Source organism: Capsicum annuum, chromosome 1 (assembly GCF_002878395.1).
Source record: "Capsicum annuum cultivar UCD-10X-F1 chromosome 1, UCD10Xv1.1, whole genome shotgun sequence".
In the NCBI taxonomy this organism is placed as follows: domain Eukaryota; kingdom Viridiplantae; phylum Streptophyta; class Magnoliopsida; order Solanales; family Solanaceae; genus Capsicum; species Capsicum annuum.
In genome coordinates this window covers 199,940,425-199,958,507 of record NC_061111.1, presented here as the reverse complement: position 1 = coordinate 199,958,507, position 18,083 = coordinate 199,940,425, and the positions used below count along the sequence as shown (strand labels likewise).

The 18,083-nt window shown below is 33.7% G+C and overlaps 1 protein-coding gene and 1 long non-coding RNA gene across 2 annotated transcripts; one reads left to right on the top strand and one right to left on the bottom strand.

Moving 5' to 3' along the window:
- Window positions 1-1,251: 1,251 nt before the first annotated feature.
- On the bottom strand, window positions 1,252-2,944 carry LOC107857182 (benzoate carboxyl methyltransferase-like). The gene is made up of 4 exons (XM_016702122.2): window positions 2,793-2,944; window positions 2,250-2,654; window positions 1,885-2,133; window positions 1,252-1,794 (listed from the first exon to the last, which is right to left on the bottom strand). Exons 1-4 carry the CDS (start codon window positions 2,883-2,885, stop codon window positions 1,432-1,434), a joined length of 1,110 nt encoding a protein of 369 aa, XP_016557608.2. The 5' UTR covers window positions 2,886-2,944; the 3' UTR covers window positions 1,252-1,431.
- A 2,808-nt stretch (window positions 2,945-5,752) lies between these two features.
- Window positions 5,753-13,844, top strand: LOC107857181. The gene is made up of 3 exons (XR_007047623.1): window positions 5,753-6,255; window positions 6,345-6,411; window positions 6,598-13,844. It is a non-coding gene; the product is annotated as an uncharacterized LOC107857181 (long non-coding RNA).
- Window positions 13,845-18,083: the final 4,239 nt, after the last annotated feature.

Below are 18,083 nucleotides of genomic sequence, written 5' to 3'. Positions count from 1 at the left end.
CCAAGGTGCACTACCTGTCAATTGTGGATGCACTATTATTTATATTTCAATTTCTCAAGATATATACACACAATTTTTTTCTACGTTAACGGGTGCACGTGCATCCCCACCGATACATGTGGGTCCGCCTCTGCTCTTTGTTGAATTAAGAGAGTCAAGCAAGAAAATATTTTACATAATTTTTTTGTAGCCACGCTTGTATTGGTACTAAGACTAGGAAGTTGTTCCATGAAACATCAAAAAAATAAAAAAAAAAAACTATTTATGTTGAAGGATATGAGTAGCAAATCTAAAAAATATCTCTCTAAAAAACTGTGTAAAATCTTAGCAGAGTGAGTGTGAAATCTTACAATTTTGTGTTCAAATGAATGGATAAGGATAATTTGACAGAATTAGTCAACTAGAAGAATGCTAGAAGCCATAAATGAGGAGAGATAAGATATGGAAATGGATTTGGAAATATATAAGGGAAGAGAGAGAGGGGGGGTGGGGGAGAGAATTATGGAGGGAGGGAGAGTTCAAAAATGAAAAAGAAAAATACTGTAAATATAACCAATCATAGTATTACATTGCAATTGGACAGAGGAGTATAATAAATCATCAACACCAAGAGATTCCACTAATATAAACAAGTTGCTCTTCGTAATCACTCACTAGCAACGGTTATTATATTGCAATTGGACTGAGGAGTACGGTCATATTTCTTATTAGAAAAAGAAATCAGAAGAAGTCAGCCATATATCTGTTGCGGCCAAGAAGATATATTTCGTATTTCTAGATCAATAGTTAAATTAAATAATATTTAATCCCTGAATTCCGTTATTTTTAAATTTAGAGTGAGTTTCATTATTTTATAAATTGTAATGGTTGGTAAATAGCTTACACCCTTTTTGGAAACTTAGTACCAAATTAATTGTTATGTTGATGTCTATTTTCTTTAAATTATTTAAATATGAGGCCATGTGAGAGCAAAAAGACGGATGTGGCAGAAGAAATGGCAGGGGGCAAATTAGTTATACATATGAATATGCAGGAGATGGAGACAGCTCTACTCTTCAAGTTTGCTTCTCTATTTCTCATTTCTCCCGTCAAACTCTGCTTGTTTGAGCTTGCTAACACATACTGTCCAATTATACTTTCTTGGAATTGACATGTAATTATAGTTTCCTTCAAGTTTATGGTCTCGGGCCTTCGTGGCTCGGGATGCCCATTGCGGCAAGAGCCTCAGCTCGGGTCGTGACAGATTTGGAATGATCAAGACTTAGAAATATTATACAATATAACCACTTTCACAGTATGCATATTCCATTTTGAGTACATATAAATCATAAGATAGACCCTGAAATAAATAACTTTGATCGGCTTAATACTCCAGGATCCACTAGTGTATAGTTTGGTACTTGAAATTTGCAGTATCCTCTTATCTCTTCGTCATTTTTTTCTCAAAGATATGGCAATATTGAAGAACTTACCTTTTTGAACCAACAAATGACAAGCCAAATGATACGCATACCTCTCAAACAAAGAGTCAACAACGGAATCTCCCAATTGAAAATGGCCAACAAGCATTTGTTCTAAAACAGCTCTCATGGTTCTTGCTACATGTTTACCACTGCTATAGGCGTCGAAACAAACGTCATCATCATTGTCCCTCTCTTCCCAGTTCACTTGGAAAAGCTTTATGGTATCAAGATAGAATGAACCTTCCGTTTGAACAATCGTTTCCACTTCATCCTTGTATGGTGCATAAAAAGGATAATCAAACGAGTCTAATTCTGCTTGTTCAATAAGTCCCTGCAGCAATGTGATGAAAACTATCAGTGCAATTTCTAACGAATTACTGGGAGCAAGCAGGAAGTTATAAGCAGAAGCGAAGTACTCGACCTCATGTATTAGATCAATGAGTGATTTTGATAGAAGATCCAGATGAGCAGTGTCATTTCCATAGGGATCAGGAATACTCCTTCCGATAAATGTTAACAGCATGAGTCCACCAGTTACTATTTCCTCGGAACGAAGTTGCAAAAACCTCGAAAAATCCTTCTCAAATTGCTTCATGTAGCCTTCAAATACTGGAGGAGGACTAGTCCTCGTTATGTATATGTTGTTATTGTTCTCAATATTTTCTGGAGCCTACATGTTTTAAGTATGTAATGGATATCAGAATGTTTAGTCTAACAAAAAAGTATCCCTTTGTAATATATGATTAACAAGATAACTGTGAAGAGTTAGTATGATTTCATCGATACCTTGGAGAGCCAGTGAAGACTGTAAGACGAGTGAACCAAGTGCAAGCTTTTGCTAGGAAATAGCCTTTCATAAAAGGAACCTGGAACGCCTGATACGAAACAATTTGCTCCATCATCTGCTTGTTTGAGATTCTTATAAAACGATGGAATCGTTTTGAAAATAGTGTTGAAGTCATTATCAGGGAGATCATTGAGATACGCCTGAAACTCAGTCATTTTGCACCTCTTGTCGTGGCATAACATTTGTACAATCTTTATGATATTCAACACTGTGTAAAGAGTGTTTGGTCCTGAAGAGCAACCCAAGTCTGCCATATTAAAACACTTGGGAAACTCGCCAATATTATTGAACACCTTCTTGATCGCATCTTCTAAAACAGGTTTTGCCTGCTGTATTACCTCTCTCTGGATGATAAATCAGGAAACATGAAGCGAGTTAATTATTTAGCTCGTATAACAACAACAACAATTACGCCTCAATGTGTAAGCAAACTCAAACTAGCAGAGGTTGAATAACAGAAAAGGACAAAAAAAATATCAAACCTGAAGAGTGGAGCTGCTGGCATAACTGCATTCTCCATTGCCTGCATTCATATGCAAAAGTTTGCTCCTTGTCATTATTTCTTCCACACTCATATCTTGTAGCTGTCCATTTCCTGTTATATAAATACTTAAGCGGAATGATCCATAATTAATGTTCTGTCTTTGAATGTTATAAAAATACTACTATATGATATATGATAGTTGTATTATATTTTCTCGAGGGAGTTGGGCCGCGGGCTGCTCTCCGTCGATATGCTTACTTTAGTTAATTACTCCACGATTTTATTATATCATTGTAATTAATTATTATAGGTTATTTACCTATTAAAAAATTAATAATATTTAATAAAAATACTCTTATTATTTAAGAGGGAGTTAGGCTGCTCTCCGTCGGCATGTCTTCGTCAACTGTTGACTTCATGATTTTACTAAATATTACCCTAATTAATTATTACAAGTCATCTAAATATTTTTAAAAATGTTTAATAAAAATAGGTAAAATAGATACTCTTCAGATTTAAATTAACTTCACATTTTATATATGGCTCACCTAATTTTTTTTCCCACAAGTATTTTATAGTAATTTTGCTATATCACTTCTAATTATTTGTTGTGAGTCATTTAAAACATGTTTGTTTCGCTGTTTCAATCGTGATTTTATTATATCACCTCTAATTAATTATTATGGTCACTAAGCATTATGCCATTTAAATTGAAATAGAAGAAAAAGTTTTATAAATCACAATAATTAAAAACTTAAATTATTTAAAAAATATAATTGACTATGCCACAAAAGTTTGGACAATGAGAGTAACATATATTATTTGAAAATTATAAATTCTATTTGTGTCGCATAAATTGAAATTAAAAAAATAACATATATTAAGCGTGTGTTATCTGAAAAACAGTAATATAGGCCCATAGAATTTTGCTTTTCACTCTCTTTATTAATTTATACATTAGTAGAGTTTAATTTTGATCGTGAATTAAATTTTTGAAACAAAATTATACATTTGAATAATAAATCACAATAATTGATAATTTAAAACATTTTAAGTATCTATGCAAATTACCCTAAAAAAAAATTATTTAAATTTCAAAATTCAAAAAATGTCACATTAATTGATATGATTATTATTATTATAATATTAATTTACAATAGATGTTGGGCCCGGGCTTTTTCGAACTAGTAATTTTTACTATTATTAAACTAAGTGGCGGAGCCAATATTGTATGGAGCTGTCAATATGGGCTAGTCGATTGGGCGAATTCAGCGCAGTCTGTAATTTGATGGGGTTGAACTAAAATATTTGCGACTCATTTAGGAACATAGTTTTAAACTTGGCTCAAATAAGCCCACTAGCTCGTGTGGCTTGAGCAATATAAGTTGGGCCATCCCATGGACCAAACAAAAGTAATTAAAAATAAAAATAAAATAAAGTACTAAAAATAATAATAAAAGGAATTTAGATTTAAAGTCTACTAGAAACGTGAAATGCAACTATAGTCTACTCAAAAAAGTCTAATCTAATTTCAATATATCAAAAAATTATTTTTGAACTTGCAAATATAGTATAGAAATTTTGGACAAAAGAATACCGAGGCTCCACGCCTCCACCCATGTTATTAGTACTTTTGTCATATTTTGAAGCAAAATTTTTATCAATCATTAGCTAACTAATAAGTACATAATAAATATTTTATTGAAGAAAATTCAGCTGGAATACTAGCATTTTTTGCTGGCTTATCATGCTTAATTAACAAATCAGGATCTGCAATTCAAGATTTCCTGCTAATATTATTATACTATAGATCTGTTATTCCTGTATAAACAGATCTCTGCACAAATTTATGTTCACATGTGATATCATGGAAGACTTGTTCACACGTGATCACTAAATCCAACACTATTTTCGGTCTCATTTATTTTTGTTAAGATGATATGTCTGAATCTGAATATTAAAATATATTTTATGATTTAGATATTTGAATTTAAATATTAAATAATTAAGATAAATTATTTTCAATAATTGAATATATAAAATATATTTTATTTACAAATAAAATTTAATAAATATGAATAAGTTATTTTTTAAAAATATATCTGGTAATTGGTGGTGGCGATGATGAATAGTGATAGTGATTTTGAGCATGAATTGAGTATGATGTTAACGAATGGTGGTGTTATGGATAGTAGCTAATGGTTGATTGTGGTAGACTGATAGTTGGTGGCATCAGCTAATAGTTGTGGTTAATAATAGTGAGAATTAATGGTAGTCACAGTGAACAATGATAATATATATAGCGGTGATTGTTTGTGTTGATTCGTAGATTTTATGATAATATGGCTGATTCGCGTAATCCAATCCCTCGTTGAAAGATAAAAATTGTATGTATAAAAGATTAACATTATTGTATAGATTTCATTTTTAAAGTATGTTCCAATAAAAAATATTGTACGTACTTATTTAGATGCAATGCAATTTAACTTTAAACATCATATTTTATCTTCAATGAGATAATTTATTTCAACACACACATATGACTTGTTTTAACTACAAGTTTCAAAATTTTGGAACTGCATGACTAATAAAGTACTGCCACATAGATTTATCTTAATGAAATGATTAAGATTGAGACCACACATGAATTATAATGAAATGATTGAGATCCATCTATTTTTTATTTGAAGTTTTGATTCAAGTCCCTAAAAATTTTTTAAAAAATCAGAACATGAATCTAATGCCAGAATCCAGATATAGTCGGACTCCCATTTGAGTTACTTTTTTAAAAAAAATAAAAAAATTGGTGCACTCATATAATGACCTGATATTTAGTGAGAACCACTTGTTTCATTGAGATGTATTAGTTGTAAGTGTTATGAGTAAATTGTCTGCATTCACAGTATTACATTGCAATTGGACAGAGGAGTATATACTAAGCATCAATACCAAGAGATTCCAATACTTCATAATCACTTCACTAGCAATGGTTATTATATTGCAATTGGACTGAGGAGTAGAGTCATATCTTACTAGAAAAAGAAAGCAAAAGAAATCAGCCATATACCTGTTGGTGGCCAGAATACATATTTCGTATCTCTAGACTAATAGTTAAATTATTTAATCACGTTATATTTGTCTAAATAATATTTAATCCCTGATTTGGTTATTTTTAAATTTAAACTGCGTTTCATTATCTTGTAAATTATAATTGTTGGTAAGTAGCTTTACATCCTTTTTAGAAACTTGTTGATGTGTATTTTCTTTAAATTATTTATATATGAGGCAATGTGAGAGCAAAAAAGACGGGTGTGGCAGAAGAAATGGCAGGGGGCAAATTAGTTATGCATATGAATGCAGGAGATGGAGAATCCAGTTATGCCAGCAGATCCAGTACTCTTCTCTATTTCTCATTTCTCTCGTCAAACTCCGCTTGTTTGAGCTTTGCTAACACATACGGTGTAATTATACTTTCTTGAAACTGAGATGTAATTATTGTTGTTGTTATGCGAACCAAGCAGTAACTCATGTCATGTTTCCTTATTTCCAGAGAAAGACGATCCTAAAGCCAAAACCTGTTTTAGAAGATGCCATCAAGAAGATGTTCAATAACGTTGGTGAGTTTCCCAAGTGTCTTAATATGGCTCTCTCAGGTATCGATGAATCATGCCAACTCTTTTCAATTATCTTGTTGATCAGATACATTACAAAGCGAATTTTTTCGTGCTTCTAATTGTATGCAAGCCATATGATAGACTAATTAGTATTTTGATATCTACTACTTATATACTTGAAACATGTAGGCTCCCGAAAAGATGGAGAACAACAACAACGTATACATAGGAAGGACAAGTCCTCCTCAAGTACCTGAAGCCTACCTGAAGCAATTTGAGAAGGATTTCTCAAGGTTTCTGCAATCGCGCTCCGAGGAAATAGTAACTGTTGGACACATGGCTCTAGCATTTATGGGAAGGGGCAGTCCTGATCCCTATGGAATTCACTGTGGCTTTCTGGATCTTCTATCAAAGTCACTCATTGAATTAGTACAAGAGGTCCACTACTTCACTCTACTAACAACTTGTTTTCTTCCAATAATTCGTTAAAGAGTTTCACTTTCATACACTGACAAAGTATAAGGAAAAATTTTACACAATCAGGCCATTTAGAAGGTTACTGTAGGTATAATAACAAACTGCATTAGTCTTGAATTTTGGCTGCACTGACAATTTTGGTAAAACCAACAACTAACTACATTAGTCATGAACTGCTAACAAAAGGATTAGTCATGAACTGCTGACAAAAGGCGCAGCAAGGTGCACTAAACTTGCTCTGAGTTGTTGAAGGTGTGATGTTATATTGCCTAATGATGAATAATTATTCATGAAATATTCTTTTTTTATTGATTTCTTTTTAAGATGAACAACCAACGAAAGAACCAATAGTAGGTTTCTTGCTTGTTACTCAACTAATATCTTAATATATCCTATGAAGATCAATTTTTACAACTACCGAGAATTGTTAATGAAGGGTTTGGGGGTGGGTTGCTCCTCGACTCCGGAAACTGTTTTCAAAATTACACACACAACAACAAGAACTAGGAAATTAATAGGTTATCAAGTGCAGGAGTACAGAAAAGTAAAGACACAAGATTTTTGCATGGAAACTTCTTGCTCAAGGGAGAAAAGTCACGATCTGCCTTCAGGATTTCAAGCTCCACTATATTCAAGCAACACCTTGAATACAGACTCCAAGGATTAACCTCCTAATCCTTTGTTTCATAGCAATAATCCTATTACAAGGAAACCAAGCAGTAACTCTACTACTTCCACCTCAGCTAACTCTAGCTGCCAATAACTCCAGCTAACTCTAACTGGACTTTACAAACTAACTCTAGCTTGGCACATCACCTAGCTCTAGATAATTACAAGAGACAGTACACCACAACACCTACTACAATCATAAGCAAACGTAGATAGTCTTTTAGGAACAAAATACAAAGGCTCAACTATAACAAGGAAATAAAGAGACAACTCGATGAACAACAAGTTCCCTATTATAGTTTCAGTCTTTGATTGTAGCGCTGCGACACTTCAGAAAAATCTTTAATTGTGAGTATATGAAAGTGTTGGTTTCTTGTTGTGAAAAATGAGTATTATATATTGAGACACAAAAAACTCTAGAAACAATCTCATTGGTTGAGGCAAAAAGATGGCAGCAACTTTTCACCAACTTTTATTCTTTTGGTCAGCTGAAAAGTTGACTGTGACGGCGACCAGTGAACCCAACCTACTCCCTAATACGTAAAAGGCCTTTGTCATCACAACAAGGGCTCTAGGGAACATTGTCATCACAACAAGGGCTCCAAGAAACAAGTCCCAAAGTACTATGAATTTGTCAATCATCAAAACCAAGGACTTAACATATAAGTCTACTTTCTCCAGGTTAGATCAAACATCAAAAGGCAGAGCGCTACAAAGGCCAAATATTGGCTACAATGACAGTAATATCATTGTACATTCCACCCTGACGTGCCTCTATTGAACCTAGCCTTACTAAATATATAGAATAGGAATATAATCTATTAGGGCTCATGTTATGAAGTTATCTTTTATTTTTTAATGCTTCGTAGTTAACTCTGGAGCCTCCCTTCTTTATTTTAATTTTTTTGTATGACGAACTCCTATTCAAATATATGTGATTATGATTCTCCGTATCAACACAATTCCCCTTCATTACAAATTCCGTAAAGTACTCTCTTGTATCAATATCCTTTCATATCAGCAACACCAATCATATTATACTTGCTTCACATTATACTCCCTCATCTTGATATTTGTCTCTTCGAATCATACCAGTTATAGCGATGAGCCATCGCAATTGTGAACAAGGTGTGGTACAATCTGCTTTGTATCAGGGTCCATGAACTTTTCTTTAAAAAATTGAAGAGCAAGCCAAGCAGAAAATGAATATTTTAGCTCAACTTACCCATACCCCATTTAGTTGGTGTAACACCATCCAACTTTATCATGTTGGTCTTAGTCATTCCAAAGACCCCGTTACATATTATAATATTATCCGCTTTCGATCTAGCCCGTAGATTTTTACCAAAAGTTTCACATCCTTACCAAATTCTACCTCTTATATGTAGCTTTTTAGTCTTTTTAGCTATCAATGCGAGACTTTATATGAACATCCAATACTCTCCCCCTCAAACTAAATATCACGTGGCTATCGCCATGATTCACGGGTCATCAAGATTTAATACAATAAAACCACGGAAGACACAAAACACACCCCAAAACAGTCCACAAATCACAAGGATCCTAGGACCGATTGGAGATCACACTCGGATTCAAGAATACAATACAAGAATGATAATATTCAAGGTGTTCAACACCTATTTTCATCCAACCCAAACTAAGTTAACCAATAATAAGATGATGAACAAGAATAACAATAACAATGTAAAACAACAACAACCAAATGGTTACAATTACAACAACACAAACTACATGATTACAATGAAACAAAAAGATAGGCAAAGTGAAGGTATAATCTTAAGAACCCAAGAGCTTATTCCACACTTGGACCCTTAACACTACACTCAACAAATACCTATCTCTTCAGTGGAAACAAAAGAGGGAGACCTCAACCTCCTCTAGCACCCAACGTTCCAAGCAAGAATCCAATAAGAGTGATTCCACTCCTCTTGACCTAATTTCGGGTTATTCCTCAAGGAGAGAGGACTTGTGTTCCAAAGTGTTATACACTCACAATATCATGAATAAGCTACTACAAATTGACCTACAATGTGCTATTTATACTAGGCTACAAATAGAATACAAAATGACCAAAAGGCCTTTAATGAAAAGCCTCAAAATGACGCCCATAGAGTGTAGTGTAGGTTTGATTTTGGTGTGTGTTTTAGGCCCTCTTTTGCATTTTTCTTACACACTCCAAGCCTCGGGTTCATTACACTTTCACACGTCCATCCTCGTGGTCGTACTTGTATCATCCTCCTTTTCTTGAAAAAGATCCGACCTCGAATCCATAACTTGCAAAATCAAGAGAAGACAAACAAGAACACATCCTCATGACATGAGGGGTTAGGGTTAGCAAAACAACAACACATCAACATATCATACCGAGGTGGAACAAACTTAAAGTATATCCACAAGTACTTTGTTTTAATCATGAAAAGATTAGTACAAATGCTACAAAGGAGGTGGCTCGGGCAAGCATCAAGACAAAAGGAAAAAAGGCCGAGCGTAATCCTTTTCCACCCTAAGATGGTACCGGGATCAAACGAAAGAAGTAGCCATGGCCATGGTTTTCAGCCATACTTACTTTCCCCTAAGGTGTCGCCCTCAAAATTAGGCATACCCTTTATATCACTAAGGAAAATATCATGAGAACAAATAGGGCAGGGAAAGGTGTCACACGAGTCAACTCCAACTATGGTGTCCTCATGCAAGTATTTACTAATTTTAAGTTTATTGTTATTAGCAAGCTCAATATAGAAAACACACGAAGAAGGAGTAGATAGCATTTCTAGGCATGCAACACTTTCTCTTTCAAGAGAGTAGTCCCTAAATAGACATAAACCATTATGGACAGCAAAGGGAGCACAATCAAAACCAACTTCACAAGAATAAACACTAATCGGGTTGTCTAGACACTCAAGCACGTCAAGGTCATCGTCACCCAATTGATTATTTTTAACATCCTTACTAGTTGTTGGCAATTCACATACCAACTTAGACTCACCTTGGTTTTCACAAGGGTCAACTAGTGTGTGAATATTTTTATTACATGACAATGAAACCTTATTCAAGTCACAAGTGCTCTAGCACTAGATGGACATAAATCATTCTTACGAGAAGAATTAATTTTGTCATCTAAAGAATCAACTAGTGCTTGCTTACTTACAATAAGAACTTGGTTGTCATGCATCCTAACAATACCAAAAGTATCACAAAAAGAAGACCCATGTACTTCTACTCTATGTAAACTCGAAACCACTCTCATTTGGCTACTACTAGCCACTTCACAATATTTCAAGTTTGTAAGAGTGTGGGGATTAGCATTTTTACCTTATAACTCGCACGAGTTATGGTCTTCACTTTGATGTGTGTCATGGCAGCCCGCTTGTACCTTTGGCAAGTTCTCATCACAAGGGAGCCTTTGATATAGTGGTTTGTATGACATCCACTCCCTTTATCGTCTTTCATAATCACAGAGGATAGTTTTAAGATAGGTCGTTGTTCCTTGGTCAAGTGGAGGTTGAATTAATGGTTTTGGATTCAGGGAGTTGAGTATGTGACGTAGTCTTCAACGTTTAGGTGGACATCTTCAAGGGCAGCCTTGAAAGTACCGTCATCCATGAGACCTAAGAAAGACAACAACAAAACAAGCAAACAAACAAACTTGTTAGTTCAAATTAGGCTTACCACACTTTCACACTCAGTTTTTTTTATCTCACTTGGTTTCACAAGTGTTGAAAGAAGGCTTGTACTTCGTGAGTGATTAAGGGATGGGTCTGTTTTGGTCCAAAATAGATTTTCATTTGAGTTGACTCAAAAAAAAATTGTTTCGGACTTGAACCAACAAGATACAATGAATTTACAAAAGAGAAAAACACACAAACAACATAGACATGAACAATGGATTCAAGAACTAAGTGACAACCTAGTAGAAGTTTACTAGTTTGTTAATTAGTACTAGGATCAATTAAACAAAATAAAGAATCAACAAATAAGAAATCTAAAATTTGAGCCAAAATTGACGTGTGAACAGTAACTTGATAACATGGCAGCCTCAATTGGTTGTGGTTTTTACAATTTTATATTCCAATGTCAAGTCTTGGTCCAATTTTACAATTGTGGGAATTGGTTAAGGAGGGAAAAATAAGTCTTGAAATCCTCTTTCAAATTTCAAAAAAAAGAAAGACTTGACTTTCTTTGTTCTCTCTCCTCAAAACATGGCCCTTAATTCAATAAAAGTTGTTGGATCCTAGGACCAATTGGAGACCACACTAGGATTCAAGAAAACAATACAAGAATGAAATTATTCAAGGTGTTCAACACCTATTTTCAGCCAATCCAAACTAAGTTAACCAATAATAAGATGATGAACAAGAAAAACAATAACATTGTGAAACAACAACAACCAAATGGTTATAATAACATCAACACAAACTACACGATTACAATGAAATAAAGGGATAACTAGATAAACAAAGTGAAGGTATAATCTTAAGAACCTAAGAGTTTATTCGACACTTGGACCTTTAACACTACATCAACAAATACCTATCTCCTCGGTGGACACAAGAGAGAGACCTCAACCTCCTCTAGCACCCAACGTTCCAAACAAGAATCCAACAAGAGTGATTCCACACTCCTCTTGACCTAATTTCGGGTTGTGACTCAAGGAGAGAGGACTTTTGTTTCAAAGTGTTATACACTCACAATATCATGAATAATCTACCACAAATTTACCTGCAATATTCTATTTATACTATGTTACAAATAGAATTCAAAATGACCAAAAGGCCCTTTAATGAAAAGCCTCAAAATATCACCCATGGAGTGTAGTGTAGGTTCGGTTTTGGTGTGTGTTTTAGGCCCTCTTTTGCATTTTTCTTGCACACTCTAAGCCTTGGGTTCATTACACTTACACACGTCCATCCTCGTGGTCGTACTTGTATCAAGATTCCTCATGTGTCACCCACATCGTCTAAGTATTTTATTACAACAAAGTCAGCAATTAGCTTCTTCTTATGTATGCATCTCAAGCTCGTACGAGTAAGCAAACCAAGCCCCACACCCCATCACTCTGCCACATCTATATACTCATCCTATCGAACCTAGGCTCTGATATCATTTGTTGGATTCAACCATCTTAAAGATACTCCTACATGGCGTGATATTGTCCATTTTGGCCAAACCCATATAATTTCCCCCTCACCCTTTGTTTGGATGGTGGTTCCCATGGTATGGTGTGGTGCGGTTATTAAGAGAACTAGGTCTGTTTTGATTGTTTTTTAAAATGTATGGTATGGTATGGTATGGTTTGATTTCATGGTTTGAAAATAATGAAACCCCTCACTTTATCTAACCACTGATGTAGGTCAAGATATGAGTAATATATTATATTTTCTTAAATCGAAATTAAGAACTAATTAATTAAGGTTGTCACGTTATTTTTTAGGTGAGATTAATACAAAATTTGGCCAAAGTGACTTTTGTGGTAACAAAAGCAAAGTAAAATAACTTTTGTATAATGAACACAAAACTAAATGACCATGAATGAAATTTTCTCTCGAATTTCCCACTCAATGGGGAATAACAAAAAATCAGGGGAGAATTCAAGTAGAATTAAGATTTTAACAAATAACTCACCAAATTAAATTTGTACATTTACTAAATTTTATAATTTTACTGTAGGAAGACGAAGATCTACATTGTCTTTCTTTTCCTACCCTAATCCTCTTCTTATGGAAGATTTTCTTTGAAAGAAAAACATGCTTCAATATTAATACCTAGAAATTATTCAACGTAGGGTGTGCATGCATTTAATTGTTATATGCTAGTGTATAGTTTTAATTTTCTTTTCTAATTTTTTGATTTTGTGAATTTAGTTGAAACACTGTAATACAGAAAATTCATCCACATCCCATAACACATTCCAACCTCCAAGTAAATTTACAATTTCAATTAGATAGGTTATTTGTTAAAATCGAATAGCACACACCCTTTAGTTGTACTATTTTAAAAAACAAAAGGACATTACGAACATCATACGACTTCTATATTCTTACACCGTTTCTTAATAGAGAAACAGAAAATTTTAATTTCGTTTTCAAATACAACATTATATTGTGAGTTGTTATTTTCTAACTAGTAGCTTCCCTAGTGGACAACTTTTTTCTACTGTTGATGAAATCGAAAAATGATCTAAAATTGAACTTTCTACTTTCTCTGTCAAGTTATTATGTTATTCTAATTGAGGGAGTAGAAATTAAAAAATTTTGGTCTTATTAAAATCAGACACAATATATATTATTAAGTACTTAATAATTTTCTTAAGACTCATATTTTTGAAGTTTAGTAAAATTTGTATTTTTCAACAATAACTTCAAACACATGTTCTGTTAGGGTTTTTGTCCTAATTTTCCTACTATATTTAAGTTTTATTTTTTCTTAGAAGGAAAATAAAAGTTATCACAATTACTTTTACTTTTCCTGAAAGAAAAAATATAATTCTTTTCCATATTTGGTTAACCTCTTTCTTGGAGGAAGGGTTTTGGACATTTATAAATAGAAGACCCCCTTCTCATTCCATAACATAGTAGCATCCACAATGTAGTCGTTTAAAGAGTCTCGTTTAGGGGGAGATTTTCTCCCAATAGTTTTTAATTTTTTTTTTATATTATTTTTCAATATGTAGGTCACTTGACCAAATTAAATCAATAATATGCTTTTTAGTATGTTTTTCTTTGTCGTCTGAATTATCACTATGATAGTTTGCAACTAATAACTTCCGCATGACGCCCTCTCAATTTCGAATCCAACAAGTGGTATCACAGCTTACGGTTTAATGGTCCAATAGTGTGGAGAGACGAGATTAAAAAGGTTCAAAGCGGTTTCAAAATCAAGCTGCAACAATTTGGGCGATAATGAAGATTTTTGTCAAACTACATGTGGACAAAAATTTCAAACAAAATTTCAACAATATAATCCTGCTGCTTATCCATCTTTAAAACCAAAATCAATTTTCAACCCATGTTTATGGGCTCCAATTTTCAACCCATACTTTCTTAAACGCTTGAGCTCCTTTCAACTCGTGCATTTATTTTTAATGCATGAGCTCCGCTCTTAACCTGTGCTCACTTTCAATGCACAAGGCTTCACTTTCAATCTTATCAACCCGTGCTTTTATTTTTAATGCATAGGGCTCCAATTTTAAACCATATTAATTTTTAATCATGGTAAGTAGCAGTGATATATGAAGAATATATATGAAGAACGAAGATCATGCATAAGAAGAAGGAGGATCAAGAATATTTTGAAGAAAATCTAGCCAAAAAGGAGAGATTTGTTAGGGTATTTGCCCTGATTTTCTTACTATATTTAAGTTTTACTTTTTTCTTAGAAGGAAAATAAAAGTTACCATAATTACTTTTAGGCAAAATGACCTTCTGGATCCTTGTACTATATCGGTTTTGTAAGTTGAATACTTCTACTTACATGATTGTCATCTGAACCCCTGAACCCACTAAAAAGCAACATTTTAAACCCTTTTTTGATAAGTGTAATACACTCTCTCCACATCAGCTGCCACTTTTGCCTCATCTGCCACGTCATTTGCCATGTCATTAAAAAAAATAAAAAAAATAAAAAAAGTATTAAATTAAATTTCAAGTCATTTTTAAAATTCTAAATAATAAATTAAATATTAAAATTAATTTAATTAAACAAGAAAAATTTATAATTGTAGAAAAATTTGAATAATCATGTTTTTATTTTTGCTCACAAATTAAACATCAAATTCATTCCAAATAATTAAAATTCTTCTCCAACTAATTTAAATTTTTAACTATAAATTCATATATACAAACATAATAAATTTTTGATTTTTAAATTTGAATATCTTTACAAATTTCACAAAAAGTTTAGTTTTTTTCAAGCGAAATTCAATAATTTTTTTTAATATTCACTATCACTCACTTTCAATTCAAATTTAAATTTTAATCCCCCCCCCCAAAAAAAAGATTTCAATCTAAATTTAATTTTGTATTCAAAAAATGAAAAGAATTGAATTGAGGGAAAATTAAAAAAAAAATAAAAAAATAAAAAGTGAAGGTGGGGAAAGGGAGGGGGGCTGGAAGAGTGTTGGGGTGGGGTGTGGGGTTGGAAAGGGTTGGGGTGGGGACGAGGGCTGGGAGGGATGTGGGGGCTAGAGTGGGTAGGGGCTGGATGGGGCTAGTGAGGTATGGGGGGTGGAGGGGTGGGGATGGGGCTAGGGTAGGGTAGAAGGGCTGGGGGTGGGGTGGGATAAGGCTGGTAGGGTGTGAGGGGTGGGGACAGGCTGGGGTGGGTGTGGGGAAGGGTTGAATGGGTGTTGGGGTGGGGTGAGGGCTAGGGGTGGGGTGGACGGGGCTGGGTAGGGAGGTAAATTTTTTTAATTTTTAAAAATATTTTTAAATTTTTAAAAATATTTTTAAATTATTTTAAAAAATTTAAAAATATTTTTAAATCAAAAAAAGATGGAGGGAAAAAAAGGATCTTTTTTAAATTTTAATATTATTTTTATTATTTTTTTAATTATTTTAATGTAAAATTGACCAAAAATTGACCCCACTTGCACCCCTAGGCGGGTGGCTACACTCTCTTCATCCTAGTCACCATTTCAATGCCACATAGGCAAGGTCAATGGTCAAAGGGTGGAAAATGTTGTTTTTTAATGGGTTCAAGGGTCCAGATGACAAACATGTATGTAGAAGTGTTCAACTTACAAAACCGATATAGTACAAGTGTCCAGAAGGTCATTTAGCCTTACTTTTATATTTCCTGAAAGAAAAAATATAATTCTTTCCATATTTGGCTAACCTCTTTCTTGGAGGAAGGGTTTTGGACCCCCTTCTCATACCATGACATAGTATCATCCACAATGTAGTCATTTAAAGAGTCTCGTTTAGGGACAGATTTTCTCCCAATAGTTTTTACTGTTTTTTGATATTAGTTTTTAATATGTAGGTCACTTGACCAAATTACATCAATAATATGTTTTTTAGTATGTTTTTCTTTGTCGTCTAAATTATCACTACGATAGTTTGCAACTAATAGCTTCCGCATGACGCCCTCTCGATTTTAAACCCAACGTGTTCAAGCTAATGTATGAATAATCAAATGAAGTTGTAACTCTGTATTCACAACTTTAAACTTCAACAATAAGTTCAAGCTAATTTGTGAACATCAACAAAATGAAGTTCAAATTATTTTCTGAAAACTCAAAATCAAACATTTAGAAAGAGATGAAGATTGGAAGATTCCACCGAATTCATGGTGTGTCTTTAAAGAAATTATTCAATTCAAGTACTCGGGGTTATTGAATATATCCTCTCAGGATAAAATTAATCAAATCGACGGAATGGAGGTACCTCAAACTTCATTGAACAATAAACGTACTCAACAATTCATAAATCACACTTGAGTTTTTCAAGAAAAAAAGTGTTTTCACTTCAAAAATTTGTGTTTATATCTAAGGAAAAAATCAGGTATTTATATCCAAAAGTGATGCTTCAGAAAGGAAGCAATGGTTCTGAAAAATCACACTGTTTCGGAACATAGGGCCCACCTACTGCCACAAGTCAACTTTCGTCAAAAAACAAAAAGATGAATACGACCTGCGTTGGCATTTGCGCCCGCAGATCGCTACATGAGCGCGCATGTCGTCCTTTTCATCTTCAAACAATGCTTCGAAGGGTCACATCCCTTTGAGGTGTGTTGTGACATGCATCCACACATATTCGTGTGCGTACGCAATTAATGGAGAATATCTTCCTGTCGAATTTTTGGATTAAAACATCATTAACTCAAGTTTCAAATGAATTTTGTCCAAAAAGGTAATCTCACTATCATTTTTTGAAATTAAAGCTAAGTGAGCATCAACGACAGCATCATAAGACTTGCTTTCTTCTTACGCCACTATCCACATAAAGGAGTGCTTCTATATTTAAGTACAAGCATATTTCCTTCTCCCGTCAATGTGGAAGAACTTTTTCATAAAGTGAATATATATTTCACTTTCCTCCATATTTTTCATTCACATTTTACTTGGACCAAACAATCCCCGCATGAACGAAAAATGACTATTTCATCAAAAAATTTACGGGCAAGTGTGTGATCTACAAGCAAAGACTAATTGCATCGGATAAATAAGTTTTCCTTTGAACTTTCGTAGTGAACTTCTATCGGGTGCACTTGGTCAATCAATAGATGCAATATCTTTGAACCGTCAAACTTTGATATACATCTAAGTGACACAAGTTACACAATCAACCTTTTACCATTTAAGGTTCTCGTGATTTTGTTCATTTCAGCCATGAACAGTTCCTAATTTAATGAGAACTTAGAGAATAGATCTTTACTATCATTCTTCTTGAAGCGACTTCCACTTCAACCCTCACGTAGGTGATTCCTAAATGTTTAATGATATAAATCAAATTATTTGATCAAACCTGTCAAACTTAAAAATCATTAAAAAGCTTTAATCCATAAACCTT